Source organism: Bos grunniens, chromosome 18 (assembly GCF_055505025.1).
Source record: "Bos grunniens cultivar Pamir isolate PY7600 chromosome 18, Bosgru_T2T1.0, whole genome shotgun sequence".
Classification (NCBI taxonomy): domain Eukaryota; kingdom Metazoa; phylum Chordata; class Mammalia; order Artiodactyla; family Bovidae; genus Bos; species Bos grunniens.
Genome location: NC_141182.1, coordinates 10,463,113 through 10,477,443, shown reverse-complemented (window position 1 = coordinate 10,477,443; position 14,331 = coordinate 10,463,113). Strand labels below are relative to the sequence as shown.

At 57.7% G+C, this 14,331-nt stretch overlaps 2 protein-coding genes across 11 annotated transcripts in view; one reads left to right on the top strand and one right to left on the bottom strand.

Moving 5' to 3' along the window:
• SLC38A8 (solute carrier family 38 member 8) overlaps positions 1-5,354 on the top strand; it is a 45,021-nt gene extending 39,667 nt beyond the window's left edge. Inside the window, exon 11 of one of the 3 annotated variants that reach the window (XM_086350103.1) lies at positions 5,239-5,354. In XM_086350103.1, the coding sequence (XP_086206229.1) occupies positions 5,239-5,311 (73 nt within the window). In that variant the 3' untranslated portion in view covers positions 5,312-5,354. Of the gene's footprint in view, positions 1-4,255; positions 4,401-4,874; positions 5,201-5,238 lie in introns of those variants that run through there. The other 2 variants (XM_086350104.1, XM_086350105.1) reach the window with 2 other exon arrangements.
• The window catches only part of NECAB2 (N-terminal EF-hand calcium binding protein 2), a 43,995-nt gene continuing 33,207 nt past the window's right edge, over positions 3,544-14,331 (bottom strand). For all 8 annotated transcript variants that reach the window (XM_086350109.1, XM_086350112.1, XM_086350110.1 and 5 more), the window contains 7 exons: positions 13,520-13,638; positions 13,259-13,338; positions 10,351-10,404; positions 9,746-9,858; positions 6,171-6,248; positions 5,667-5,758; positions 3,544-4,040 (listed from right to left, as the gene is read on the bottom strand). In XM_086350109.1, the coding sequence (XP_086206235.1) occupies positions 4,012-4,040; positions 5,667-5,758; positions 6,171-6,248; positions 9,746-9,858; positions 10,351-10,404; positions 13,259-13,338; positions 13,520-13,638 (565 nt within the window). In that variant the 3' untranslated portion in view covers positions 3,544-4,011. The remainder of the gene's footprint in view (positions 4,041-5,666; positions 5,759-6,170; positions 6,249-9,745; positions 9,859-10,350; positions 10,405-13,258; positions 13,339-13,519; positions 13,639-14,331) is intronic.

Below are 14,331 nucleotides of genomic sequence, written 5' to 3'. Positions count from 1 at the left end.
CCTCTCTCCCTCCAGTCCCCGGTGACTGTGGCTCTGCGCTCTGTCTCTATGGACTTGTCCGTTCCAGACATTCCATATGAATGCATGCACACGATACGTGGTCTTTTGTGTCCGGCTTCTTGGACTTAGCATACGTTTTCAAACGTTTTTACATGTGAGGGAACCGAGGCTTGGGAACCTCAAGGCTGCCTGTCCTGTGAGCTTCAGAGTTGGGTTGGGACTAATGAGGGGTTGAATTCCAATCGTCTGTCTTCTGAGCTGTAGCCAAGGCGGGGGAACTAGTCGACCCTGGGGGCAGGGCTGGGGCCTCTGCCCCGCCAGTGCCCTGGCTGTCCCTGAAGACTCTGACCCCGTGAGGGGACAAGGGACCCTTCTCCAGGTGCTCTGATCAACCCCACACCTCGCGTCCTCCTGAATGAGGGTCTCAGAACCGGCACATGAGCTGAGAAGTGAGATCATGGAGCATTTAGCACCTGGAGCTGGTGCAGATGAACAGAGAGTTACATTAACCCTGCATGCTTGGTTCCAGGGTGCTGGCTGAGAGGCTGGGCCATGATAGGAGGGTCCTGGGTAAGAACCAAGCATGGTGGGCAAGGGGCGTGCTTAAAGGGATTCTGTGTGATAAGCAGCTTTGGAGTCAGACCACTGGTTTTGAACACTATCTGCCATTTGCTTTCTCAAAATCCAGTAAGTTTATTATGAACCTCCCCTAAGAATCCATTTCCCCACCAGCCAGTAAACCAGAGGAGGTTTACTGTGTGTGAGGCAACGTAAGAATTAAGACATGATGCTTTATGTACAGCAGCTGGTGGGCAACCCAAGCCATGGTGGTCTCATTTCTAGAAAATCTAGGTTGAGATGAGGTGAACACAGATCCAAGGGGAAAAGGGAACGACCAGACACGTGGGCTCCCTGCAATGCAGGAGAGGATGGCAGGGACCGGGTGGCCTGGCACTGGTGCTGGAAGGGTGGGGGGCTCCTGGAGGGGTGACGAGGATTGCCCCTGGGCACCAGCATCCCGCCTCTGACAGGCACAGATGGGGTTCCCATAGGACCGAGCCTCAGATCAGGCGTGATCGTGCAGGGCGGGGATGCAGACAGACACGAGGCTGAGGCCCGTGCTCCGGGGGCAGGTCCAAGTCCCCTCCACCAGGGAAGCAGCTGTGGGATGGAGGGCTGGAGTGCATGCTCCAGCCCAGGGTGATCCTAGCGGGGGCTGTGGGTCTGGCACATCTGGGCTGACCCCGCCTGCCGCTTACCAGCCCTGTGACTGCAACCAGGCCCATTCCTGCTTCCAACAGCCCTCAGCCTCAGGTGACTGACCCAGGAAACCTCCGTGAGTGTGGTTCTCAGCCCTGGTGTCCTTCCTTGGAGCTGGGGCAGCCACCCACCCGGCACCCCCCCCCCAACCCTTCCCTTCCAACGCTGGCCCTTGGCTTTCACCCTCTTCGCTCCCCTCTGAAATGAAGCTGCGGGCAGCCGCTCCCTCCCCAGATAGCTGTGAGGCTCAGCTGAGAGAGACCCACAGAGCCGGACCCGTCACAGGGTCCTGGTCCATCGATGGTGAACCCCGTGCTGGTGTGGAGAGACCCTTCTGTCTCAAGTGACTGCTGTGAACAGGGCAGTCCAGGTGACATGTTCCGCTCAGAGGGGCCTGGGCTGCAGGGGATCTGCGTGTCCTGGGCAAGGGCGCTCCCAGTGGCTCAGGTCCCCCCGCGGGACCACACGGGGACAGCCCAGCCCCGAGGGGTGGCCTGTGCCCCACCACAGTGGTGGGCGCACCACTCCCACGGCAGGCTTAGGTCCTGAACTGGACACGAGGAACACAGGTGGTGAGCGTGTTTGGGCAAGTGAGTTGACTTTGACTTTTTTTTTTTTAAAAGAAATGAGATTCAGGTAATATAAACCATCTTGAAGCCGAGCCCCTCCACACCACTGAGCGTCCCCTTCCCAAAGCCCTTCCCGCACTGTCACTCCCCCGCAACCCCTCAGCTGCTTTCCACTTCTAGAGGCTTAACTCTTCCAGACGTTCTGTGTGAATGGGGTTGTACCGATGTGGCTGCCTGTGCCTGTGAGGGCACCGTGCCGCAGCCTGAGCCAGGATGTCGTCCCTCCCGACGGCTGATCCGCAGTCCGCTGCCCAGACGGGCCGCACTCAGGAGTCCACTCACCCACTACGCACACTTGTGTGTTCCGCCTTCTGGCTCAAGTGTGAACACATGGGCACAGGACCCTGCTTCACCGTGTCGGTTCTTTGGGGCCTCGTACACCCCCGGGGTGGAGCTGTGGGGTCGTGTGGCTACTCCGTGTCCAGCGGTTGGGACCTGTGTTAATCCAGGGCCGTTGCTCCCCGCCTGCCTACACTGGGTGCGAGGTGGTCAGGGGGCAGGGCGGGGCACAGGTGGCGGCCCTGGGCACTCCAGATTTGCTGCCGGGGTCTTGGGTTCCCCTCCTGCCCATCCCAGGACGCCACAGGAGGCAGCGAGGGCGCCCGGCCCTGGAGGGTAGAGTGAGTGGAGGCTCTCGCACCTTTTCGGGTGGGTGGGTGTCTGCTCTCTTCAGAGCCTGCTCCTCCCCTGCGGAACCTGAGGTGGTGCCAAGTGCCTGTGGCCATAGTCAGCACAGATCTGCATGACGGGAGGGCTTGGACGGGGCGGGCCCAGGTAACGGGGGCTCCTCAGCTGCACCTCGAAGAGCCCCAACCCCCGAGGATACTGTTGCTGAAACAGCAGAGCGGCTCGGAGTGGTCCGGGTGCTGGGGAGGTGTGTGTGTGTCGGGGGGAGGTGGCTCTTACGGGGACCCCCTGCAGCAGCCTTGGTGCGAGCCAGGCAGCTCCTGGTCTCCAGAGGAGGGGTCTCCTCCCCCTTCCCAGGTAAGAAAACAGAGGCTGAGGGAGGCTGGCTGCAGGGACGCAGCTGGGATTTGAGTTTGCACTTCACCCTTCTGTCAAGGCCCTGTGGTTGCACTGGTTTTGCATGAGGCGCTGGCGTCAAGCCCTGGGAGGCCATGTGAGGGGGACCCGCGGCTTCATGGCTCCCCAGCCGCCCGAGGAGGCAGAGCCCCACCCTGCAGTGGCGGCTTTAGTGACAGCACCTGTCCCAGCCGCGGCTGCAGAGACCAGACCTGGTCCTGCCATGAGGGCGCCGTGGCCCAGCTCCAGGGCCATCTGTCTCCTCCCCAGCTCCCCCGTCCTCGTGCCTGGCAGTTCTGCCTCCTCCTCTAGGAAAGGGACGCAGGGCCCTCTCCTTTCTTGACCCGAGACTTCTGTATCCTGTTGCTCTCCTGCAACTCGGCCAGGGAGACAGAGGGGAGATCGCAGAGCGTCCAGAGTCGGCTTTGAATGAGGTCTGGGGCTTGGCCTTCTGTCTGGCCGGAGCATCAAGTTCATAATGTGCAGTGAGAGACTGTCCGGTCAGGTCTGGCCTCTAGGAACCTGGAATGTGCCCCCTGACACAAGGTGGGGTCTTGGCTCAGGTTTCATGGCTAATAAAGTGGTTTCCCTCCCCAGCTGTCACAGAAAATAGCACACACACACACAGAGCTGTCCCCAGCGGGAGTTTATTTGGTGCTCGTCCGGGGCGGCTGTTTGCCCAGCAGGGCACTGCTACGTGGGGTCTACTGCCGCCTGTGGGCTCAGCCCAGGCCTAGGGTGGGCACTGCAGGGTCTCGGCCCTCTACCACGTGGAGGAGTGGCAACCAGGGAGAGTGAGGGAGAGGCGGGCGGGGACTGGTCATGCGTGGCCGTGTGCTGGCGGGGGAGCCGCCTCCATCACCACCGCCCTCCAGCGTCAGCAGGGCCCCGGCAGCGCAGACGCTGCTCTGCCGCCAAGGGTGGGGGAGGGGGTGCCAGGGGAGGGGTGCGCCTTCACTTTGAACAGCAGGAAGAGACACTCTTATTTGGAAGTATACTGAAAAGACAGCTAGTATACCAAAGTTTCTAGAAAAGAGTGGACATCCTTCGTCAGAGGGAGCAGGGTGGCAGACTCATCTGTGGGACCTCGGGGAGGTGGTCAGTCACGGCCCAGGGTGCACCAAGCAGCTGGAGAGGAAGAGAGATGGGTTTCGGCGGGGGTGAGGGGGTTAGCAGCAGGCCCTGCCCCCGCTCAGGGCAGAAGGGCGGTGCCTGCAGACCCTCCTGCATCCGTCGCCCCAGGGGTGCTTGCTGGTTGTTCCCCTGGTGGCGAATCACATATCCAAGGAGCAGACTTGCCTTTATATTGCCTGTATGCCCATTTGAAAAAATAAACTTTCCAGGACGTGAACTTGTCTTTCCACTGCGGCCTAGTAAAGCCGACTTGACAGAGGAGCCCCTAATTCACTGACAGAAGAGACTGACGTCTGGTTAAAGGAGACGTGAAGGGAAAAGTATCTGTAAATAAAATTGCTCTTGGGTCTGTAATTTTGTACCTGCTGCTCCAGTAGTTCAGTATTTTCTAGAGCTAACATCTAAATCGGGCTCCATTCAAAAACTGGAGTACCATGTAGAGCCGCCAGCCCAGGAGAAAGGTGTGCACCGCAGTCTGGCGGGTGGGTGACCGGCGGCCCGGTTTAGCTGATGGGTGCTTTAAAATCCGCCTGTAGCCCGACATCAAGGAAGTGAGGGGGAAACTTAATCTTGCCAGTTAGAGCATTAGATTCTTTCTTGGCCCTGGAGTTCTGTGAAACCCCTGGAGGAGGGAAGGTGATGCTGGGGAAGAAGTGGGGGTTAAATTATGTAGAAGGGGGTGTTCACAGCTTCTGCCCTCTCCCAGAGCCAGGACAACTGTCTTACCTGTGCCAGGCAGGCCCTCGTTCACCAGCTGCGCCGCCCAGTCAAGGGTGGCTTTACATGAAACAGGGGCCATGGCTATTTTGCGTGTTTGACTTTCCACAGGTACAAACGTGGTTTCGGATTTTGTTAGATTTCCAAAAAACGCACACAGTGTCGGAACGTCACGTTTTATATGCCTGTTGTTCACTCACCAAGTCGTGTCGACTCTTGGCGACTCCACGGACTGCACTAGGCTTCTCTGTCCCTCACCACCTCCCAGAGTTTGGCTAAGATTTTATATGCTGGCGTTTGGCAGTTAGTATTTTATAGGAACCATAGTTCTCGGTGGCTACATATGTATGTATGATAATTATAAACTATGTAATACATGTACACATACACATCTGCATCTGACTTTTTTGTATATTAAATACTGTTTCATTTTTAGAGTTATTGTACTGAGTATCATGTGTTCTCAAATCTGTAGAAGTCCAGCCTGCCACACGCTGGGCTCAGGGCCACCTCCCAGCCGCCTGGTGCCCGAGGCCCCTCTGTGTTGAGCACTCACTCATGGACTACACTTCCTAGCAGCTAAGAGAACAGAGGCTTCCTGGGTGGCTCAGTGGTAAGGAACCCGCCTGCTAAAGCAGGAGACTCAGGTTCAATCCCTGGGTCAAGAAGATCCCCTGGAGAAGGAGGTGGCAACCCACTCTGGTACTCCTGCCTGGGAAATCTGATGGACAGAGGAGCCTAGTGGGCTACAGTCCCTGGGGTCACAAAGTCAGACACGACTGGGCGGCAGAACACCGAGAGAACCGAGGAGTCTGTGGACGTCTGGGTCTTGGTGCCACTGCTTCTGCCAGGCCTGAGGTGTCCCCACGCCCCCATGGCTGCTCCAGACCTCCTCCCCAGTACCTGGCACGGAGATCCGGGAGAAGGCCTCAGGCTGGCTCAGCGTGTCCACCTTGACGTGCCGGAACGCCTTGCACACAGGGCTCTGTAGGTGCCTGCAACCCAGGGGAACGCCCGTGAGCTGCTGGGGGTTGGAGCGGGGTCTGAGTCTGACCCTGGGCTGAGGGCTCTGACTAGTCAGCTAAGCTCAGGGGCCAGAGCCTTCATGGGAAGGTAAAAAGGCCCGGCAGGACTGCTGGGGCCCCGAGGGTAGAACAGCCTGGTTCTCGCCTCCCCGTGAGCAGACTTCAACAGGAGAACTTTCTTTCTGGATTTTTATCCTTGGGAAGCAGTTTCTGAACAGGAGCACCCTTGGCCTCAGCTCGCAGGGCTGGCGAGGGACCTGGATTCAGAGCCCAGATGGAGGGGTGCAGGACCAGCCTCCAGAGTGGTGGATGCCGCTGGGACCCCCAACTCCTCACCCACCCCCGTGGGCTGGAAGCCAGAGCGCATGTGTGCCAGGCCTACCGCTTCCACTCCTCCTCCGTCTCCCAGAACTCATAGACCACGAAGGTGACGCCGTCCGCCAGCCTCACGGCAGCGATGCTGCAAGAGAAAAGGCTGGAATCAGTGGCCACACCTCCCAGGGTGCAGAGAGGGCCCCACAGGCCCATCCCCACCACCCTGCCCACAAATGAGCCCAGACCGGGCGCCCAGAGCCAGGAAACAGGTTCCCAAGAGCTGTGGTCCAGGACAGGGTCCTCTTGGAACACGCTTCCTTTCTGATCAGAACCCCAGGACCACCCCCTGGTCTGACAGCTGCATGTACAGCTCTGCTGTCTGGAGCGAGGCCTGGCCCGTGCAGTGCCTAGCACATGGCTGTTGAATGAATTCTAATGAAATGCCGTTTTTTAAAAGGCCTTTTTATTCATTAAAAAAAAAAAACCCTACCTGTTTTTTTTTTCCCATCTGTAACATCCATCTTTATTAGAAACATTTTTTAATACATGACAAATAGAGGCTCTCTATAGATTAAAAAAAAAAACCTAACAACTTAAAGTGAAAAGTAGTATCAATTGAAAAAAGATCTTGAAAACATACGTTTAGAGAATAACTTTTCTTCTATCTAGTAAACCATTCTGTGATAAAAATCTGATATAATTTCTACTGTTAATAAAAGTTACATGAGGCACTATAAACTTACTGATTTTGTTTTCTTTCCAGATTATCTCCAAGGTGAGATGAAGTTATGATTTAAAAAAATCTGACAGCAAAGTTATTAAGTCATTATTCATAACATCAATATTTTTATACAAATACTGAGTATTTTTGTACAACTGGGAAAATAAACCACATTTTCTATTTCTTTTCTAGACATGTTTTGCATGAAGGCAAAATATTTAAATCTTGTTTTTCTTTGCCATGAAAATTCTTCAGAAAAGGCTTTTCAAATAACTACATTAGCCATATTTTCATAGCTGTATTCTAATTTTAAGTGGGTTAAATAATTGATCAAGAGAAGAATATGGTCAAAAAGGTACCCAGGGAATCGAGAAAAAAAAACACTTTTTTTCCTGGAACACAAACTTAAGTTTAGAAAAGTTTCTTCCGTGATGTGGGATTGTTAGGGGATAAATTTCATAAGGTTGAATCAAACCCCCTTCTCACGATTTCAAGTTCTATATGATCTTAGGGACCAAAATAACATGTTGTGACAAACAATATGGCAAGTTATGTGGAGTACAAACTTAAGATTCTCTAAATGATAAAGGTTACCCATAGGGGAAACTATCAGACTTACTTCAAAGCAGCTAAACCTTCTTTTATCCAGGTGTATATATAAGCAACATTCCATACCATTAAACACTCACTCCTTTTTGAAATATTTCGGCTTCTAGCACACCAGTCTCCTAACTTCTAGCTTAAAAACCTACCTTTAAAAATAAAAGCATCTTCCACGCTGTTCTCTGTAATCCTTGTCTCATTTAATCCTTAGAAACAGGCCTGGCCGGAGTCCCAGGCCACTCCGGCCTTCCCCGTCTGAGACGCAGGACACTCACCTTGTTCCAAATAGACAGACAGACCCAGGCTGGGGGCTAGAGCAGCGGCGGGGGGTAGCCTCTAAGAAAGTGGCCGACCAGGGCAGGGTAGGGGAAGAGAGGGAGGCCGGCTTCCGAGATCACAGCACCGCCCCCTCTGGGCAGCCCTCCCTGCTCCTCTTCCCCACATGCTCAGCAGCACAGAGCCCCCAGCATCCTCGGAGAGGGGACGCCCATCGCTTGCGGCGTCTGCTGTATAATCACAGCAGCTCCAGGTTGTGCCACTCAGGATGCAAACAGGGCTGCTAATCGCATCATTACTTCATTACCTCCAGCCTGAGGTTACCCGCCAGCTGTGGCTCTTGTCTCGATGATGGGATGGGCTCGGGCCTACATGCCACCCGATCATTAGGGGGACCCTGGCCCCGCCCCAGGTGGCCTCGCTCCTTACAGCCTGCCCTGCTGTGGACAGAGGTCACCAAGGGATGGGCTTCGTCTCCATTTGGTAATTGCAGGGCAGAGAAACGCAATTAGCGCTTGTGTTTGCTTGGCTGACACACTGGTTTCAGGAGCACGGGGTGAGGCCTCTGGCTGGTAGGACACAGCAGGCAGGCTTGGGGTGCATGGAGGACACAGTCATTCAACAAACAGGATGCCCTACTGTGTGCCGTCTCCAGCCTGCCTGCCCAGCCGTGGGCCTTCTCCTTCCACGCTTTCTCCCCTGACAAGCACACGGTTCTGGTGGCCCTGGGTGACACCTGGACGCCCACCACCCCCAGGGTCCCCCAACTTGTATGCCGGCACCTTGAATGTAATGGCATCTAGAGTGCGATGTGGCCCAAAGGCCTGTGTGAGCCCCCGCCCACTCACCTGATACTCTGTGACGTCTCCAGCTCAGCCCGCATCCCTACCCCCCACCCCACCCCACCCCCTCACCCCCAGCGAATTTCTGAAGCCAAAGAATCTCAGACTCCACCTGGCCTTCTCTTTCTACAGCCCGCCTCCCACCCTGGCCCTGGGCTGGTCCGGTCAGCCCCACTCCGAAGCAGATCCCAGCTCTGCCCACATTGTGCCAAGGGCTAGTCCCCTCCCTCTCCCTAGCTGCCCAGCTGCACATCCGTCCAGCCGCCACGCGTCCATATACAAGGGAGGAGGCAGGACTGGGCCCTGCGCTGGCCTTAGCATCTCCCCTGTGGTACCTGATACCTGGAACAAGCAGGGCCTGCCTATCTGCCCCCCACCCCCCATCTCACCCACCACTCCTGGGTCACCCCGTGGAGCCACACTCTGTCGTGTGTTCCTAGACACGCTCCCCTCGCTGCCACTCCGGGTCTGGGTGGGTGGGGCATCATTATTCAGGCCTCAACACCCAGCAGCCCCTTCCTGAAGACCCCCACCCCATTCCTGGCCTCCGCAGCACCCGCCGCCAACTGGAATCATCTGCCCTCCTCCCGCCGCCGGGAATTAGCACTCAGCAGCAGCAGCAGCCGCCTGAGTCACGCTGCACCCCCAGGCCTGGCCCCCGCCCCCCACTTCACCAGGAAGCAGGTGGAGGCACATGTGCTTGGGAGGGAGAGAAATCAGCTGGGGGGGAGCATAGAATGGAGACGGGGAACAGGCGTGGAGCCCACAGCTACTGTCTGCCAGTGGGCCACCGCCGGGAGAGGAGGGAGCCCAGTGGCTTGTGCCAATAGCCCTTGGGGACACCCCCAGCTGGACGCAGGCCTTGGCAGCAGGGACCACGGCACGGGGCCCTGAGAAGCAGCCACGACAGCAAGCAGGGCAGTTAACACAGCAGGCACTGGGGCCAGGCCCCGCCCGACGCCACCCATGGTGCATCGCTCCACTGAGGCCTCCAACCACCCAGTTAGTGGCCCCCTTTACAGATGAGCAAGCTGAGGTCAGGGAGACAAGTCACTTGGGAGATTTGCACAGCAAGGAAGAGCCAGAGCGAGGACTCGCCCCTGGCTCCCGTAACTACCCCGCTAGGTGCGTCGCTGATGTCCGGGGTGTTCTCAGGGACAAAGCTGCTTGGGCCGGGCCCCCGGCCCACGGCTTACTCACTGGAAGCAGTTCCTGGTCCCAGCGGTGCCCCGCACATACTGGCGCAGAGAGTCCAGGAAGTCGCCCAGCTGCTCGGGGCACACGGCCATCTCCTGCCGGACCAGCTGCAGGTGCTGCGGGCCACAGGACCCGTGAGCCACCCCTTCACCCAGGACCCCACCCGGCCCTGGAGGGCACAGCCCAGGACCCAGCACCTCCCCGGGACAGGACACCTCGGTCAGAATAAACCCGGCTCCCCAACCCCACTACACACGCTCGTCATCTTTGTGAAAACTGGCAAAAAATGAACTAAAAGCAGCAGTCCCACACAAGTGCTGAAGAACAGACAAGAGGGTTGAGAGAGGCTCAAGAGAGACTGCAAGGCACTGGGGCCAAGACACAACAGAATGAATGGTCTGTACAACTGCTTCTGATTCAATCAGTGTCTGCTGATCACGTTGCTCCAGGCCAGAGAACACCCCTGGGAGGGGAGGGAGGCCACCTGCCGGGGCTGCACATCCCCCTGAGCTGGTCCTGGGTGGGGGTGGGGGTGTCAGGGACACTGAGCCTCCTGAGTCTTGAGTCCAGGCCCAGAAGGGGACGGGGCCACAGGGAGGGGTCCTCACCATGTTGGTGCCTTCTTCGTCCGAGAGATGCTGCTGAAGGTCAAACCAAAGGGTCTGCAACAACAAAGCATGAAGAGAGGCTGGAGACTGAGGCCCCCTCTGCCCAGGAGGCTTCCAGGACCACCACAAGGACACAGAGCACCGGAGAGCTCCGGCCCCCCCACCCGAGGTTCCAGGGACCCTCGAGTCCCGGGGCTGGTGGGAGCTCCCAGGGCCAGCCCTCTCTGGGCCGGGCTCAGCCCACAGTGCTGGCTCGGGGGGACCCAGGAAGCCAGGCTGGAAAGCCACCCAGAGGCACAGATTCCGTCTGGCTATGGCACCAGACCCCAGAGGCCAAGCAGACCTATCACAAAGAACACAGAGGAGGCTCCGTTTTGCTGAGCCCAGAAGGCTGAGGGTTGCCACAACTGCTGGCAACAGACTGCCCGACTTGCGAGTTACCCCCGACCTGGGGCCTCAGGAATAGAACGGTCTGAATGAGGTGGTCTGTGCTTGCTGGCCCTTGACTGACCTCGGGCTAAAGGCTTTACACCAACTCTCAGGTAACTTTCCAGACTCTCAGGTAGAGGCTGCCCGACTGTCAGCACTGCGGAAGCAAGGAGCCCATGCAGCCCCCTTCTGACCCCGTGCTGGGGGCTGCCGCAGTGCCCAGCACCCCCATTTCAGAGCAGAGAACCCAAGGGCTGCAGGAGCTGGTCCAGGCTCCAAAGCCCGAGTTTGAGGCCAGGCCCCCTCCCCCCCATCCACGGAATCCTTTAACTTGGGCTCCCCAACAGACGCCACCTCTGTACCCTCCCTGTCCATCCTCCACGAGGAAAGCCGTGTCCCTGGCACAGGTGTGTCTGTCTGTCTTCTCTACACGAGCATGTGTGTGAGACGTGTTGCCTGGTTGTTAGAGAAAACAGAGTAGCAGATATACAAGTTTGTGACCTGAGCGGCCACCACCCTGAAATTCTTAATAATGTCGGAACTAGGGACCCCGTCAATGCACGGCCGGTCCCAGAGAGGTGCTGACTTTCCGGGGACACAGTGTGTGGATGCTGGTGTAAGGGGGCTCCTGGAGAGCAGGGGCTGCGATTCACCCCCTAGGTTTCTCCTGGCGGGCAGGGCCACGTGAGGGTGAGGATGAAGCAGAGATGAGGGGAGGGACGGTGGCACCCAGGTCTGCATCCCCCTCTCCCTACCTCACCTGTGCTCCGGGGAGCCAGGCCCCGCCAGGAGGGCTCAGGCTGTTCTGTGGAGGGCGGGGCCGATCGCGGCCCGGGGCCAATCAGAGGCCAGAAGAGGCCCGCCCCGTCTCCAGGACGCCCAGGTGCTCCTTGGTTTCCAGCCAGCTGGTTGTTAAGGCGACTGGGGCACTAAAAATAAGCTTCAAAGAGCCTCCCTCTGGGGGCGCCCGCGGAGTTGTTATGACAACCAGGCCTCAGGTCCCCACGGAGTCTTTCCTACCGCTCCCACCAAGTAGCCGGCTTTGGGGGGGTGGGGGTGGGGTGGAGGGGGCCGGAGATCCCTGCGGCCTGCAGGTGGACTCACTGCCTCCCACCTCGGACTCTCCCCCAAGTCTGGGCCTCGGCCTCCTCCTGGGGAGCCCCACCCAGCGCCCTCACGGATCCCTCAGAACTAACCCACAAAACCATCAAAGCACTATTTTTCTTTTGCCCTTTTGCAAAAGATAGAAGTTTCAGAAGATCAGAAATGTAAAATTGCCACTGTGACCCTGCAGCCCAGAGATATGTTATCTTGGTTTACATAGATATACAGGTATGGTGTGTGCACGTGTATATAAGTTCTGGTATCAGAATGTCTCATAATAATGGCGAAATAACAGTGCTAATATTAAATGCTAACTAAGCAGGAGGCTCTGTGCAAAGCCATTAAGATATTTTATCTAATCCGCACAACAACCCTGTGAGAGGTACCATTCTGATTATCTCCTCTATGGTTAGGGGATGACTCTGAGGCTGAGAGGGTAAGTCACTGGCCCAAGGTCACACAGCTGTTAAGTGGTATAGCCAGGATTCCAATACAGGCAGGCTGATACCAGTGCCTACTGGTAAACTTTAACTGTTTGCTCTCTTTCTCCCAATAAACGGTCATTGTTACAGGCTGAATTGTGTTCCCCCCAAATTCATAGGTTGAATTCCCAACTCCCAGTGCGGCAAAACGTGACTGTATTTGCAGACAGGACACTTGAAGAGTGACTGCGTGAGAATAAGGTCACACGGGTGGGCCCTAATCCAGTATGATTGGCGTCCTTGTAAGATACCAGGACACAGGCACCTGGCTGTCTACACGCCCCAGAGGAAGGCCGCGGGAGGAAGCCCTGCCGGCATCCTGATTCCAGACTCCACGTGTCAGAGGATAAGAGCCTGGGTTTGAGCCCCTTGCCTGTGGTCCGTGGCTCTAGCAGCCCTGAGATGCTGGCACAGTCAGGTCCCGAGTACTTACTGAGTCATGAAACACTCTGAAATCATGATTCCATTTTCCATCACTTGCGGACGGGCCACGTCACATCTAAAAGGCTTCACACTGCCGGTCACTCTCACCTCTCCTAGACCTCACCTCGCCTCAGCTGCCACTACGCTGGGTCTGGGCTGCCACCTGCCCAAGCCACCCGAGGCCTTACAGACTCCTTGACGCTCAGTCCCCTTGCCGCCCACGCTCTGCTCCTCGGCAATCCCCTCCTGGCTGCCCACCCACTCTCATAGCTCTCTTCCCCAGGCCCCATACAGGTACAAAGGTCATATTCCCAGGGTCTCCCCTTAGCACACCACCCCCAACCCCACCCAGGGGCATTTAGGTTCCCCGACTTCCCTCCTGTAAGCTCCAGCCTAGTTCCGCCCTCCCTGGGGGGCTGGGAGGGTGGGGGGGGGATGGAGGGATGGATGTGGGGGCTCAGCGGGCCCACCTTGTTCTCCAGCCGTCCAATGAGCCCCGCCAGCCGGCTGATCTGGGCGTCCAGGCCGTCCTCCTTGGGGTCCGAGGTGCCTGGGAAAGAGGAACAGAGATGCTGACAGGGGCAGGGCCAGGCCAGAGTGGGAGCACCCCCTCCCCTGGACCGAGGACTCCCAGTTCCTGTGGGAAGCCCAGGCCCCATCGGGACCACTCTCAGAAGTCCTCCTAGGACCCCCCAGCCAGTGCCCGTGACCACAGGCCACCACTCTCTCACCAGGCGGGAAGCTCTTTCCTTGCTCCGCAGCCATGAGCTTGTGGTTGGGGGCGTAGGGGGGCGTGGGACTCCCGGACCAGGTCTCCACCGCGCCATGGCTGGGCCGGCTGTGGTTCTGTCTGCAGAGGGGGTGGGGGAACGCACCCCGTGAGGGGGGGCTGCAGGGCCCTGACTGCTCGGAGCGGCTCTGACCAACACTCAGCACCAACTGTGGGACTGAAACGTGCACAGAACTCCCGGGAGCCCCATCCCCTGAGCTGCACATGTTGGCCACTGCCTCACAGAGGAGGCTGCCCGCGGGTGGGGCTGGGATCTGAACTCAGATCCTTTCTGGGAACCCAGACCCTGTGTCCGGGAGGTTCCATTCCAGGTTCCAGGGCCTGCGAGGCTGAGCCAGGCCCCCACCTCCCTGCGGCTCACAGCTGTCCCTCGCCCACCCTGCCTGCCTCCTGGTCCTGTGTTCAGAGGCCTCTGGGGTCGGGGCCTAGGTTTGCTAACAAGCCCTCTCTCCAAGAAAAGAAGCCGTAGGACTCAGTCGAGAGCGGGCATCTAACAGGACAAAAATCCACGATCCTGGCTCAGCCTGGCCCTGTGCCCTGGCCCAACTCCACCCACCACACACACTGATGTGCACAGACCAGCACCCCTGACACGCAGCCCACCAAACGCTGTGCCTGGCACACAGTAGGGACCCGACAAATGCCCAAACCCCCAGGTGCAAAAATGCTAGAAACGTCACTGCTGCTGCTGCTGCTGCATCGCTTCAGTCGTGTCCGACTCTGTGCAACCCCATAGACGGCAGCCCACCAGGC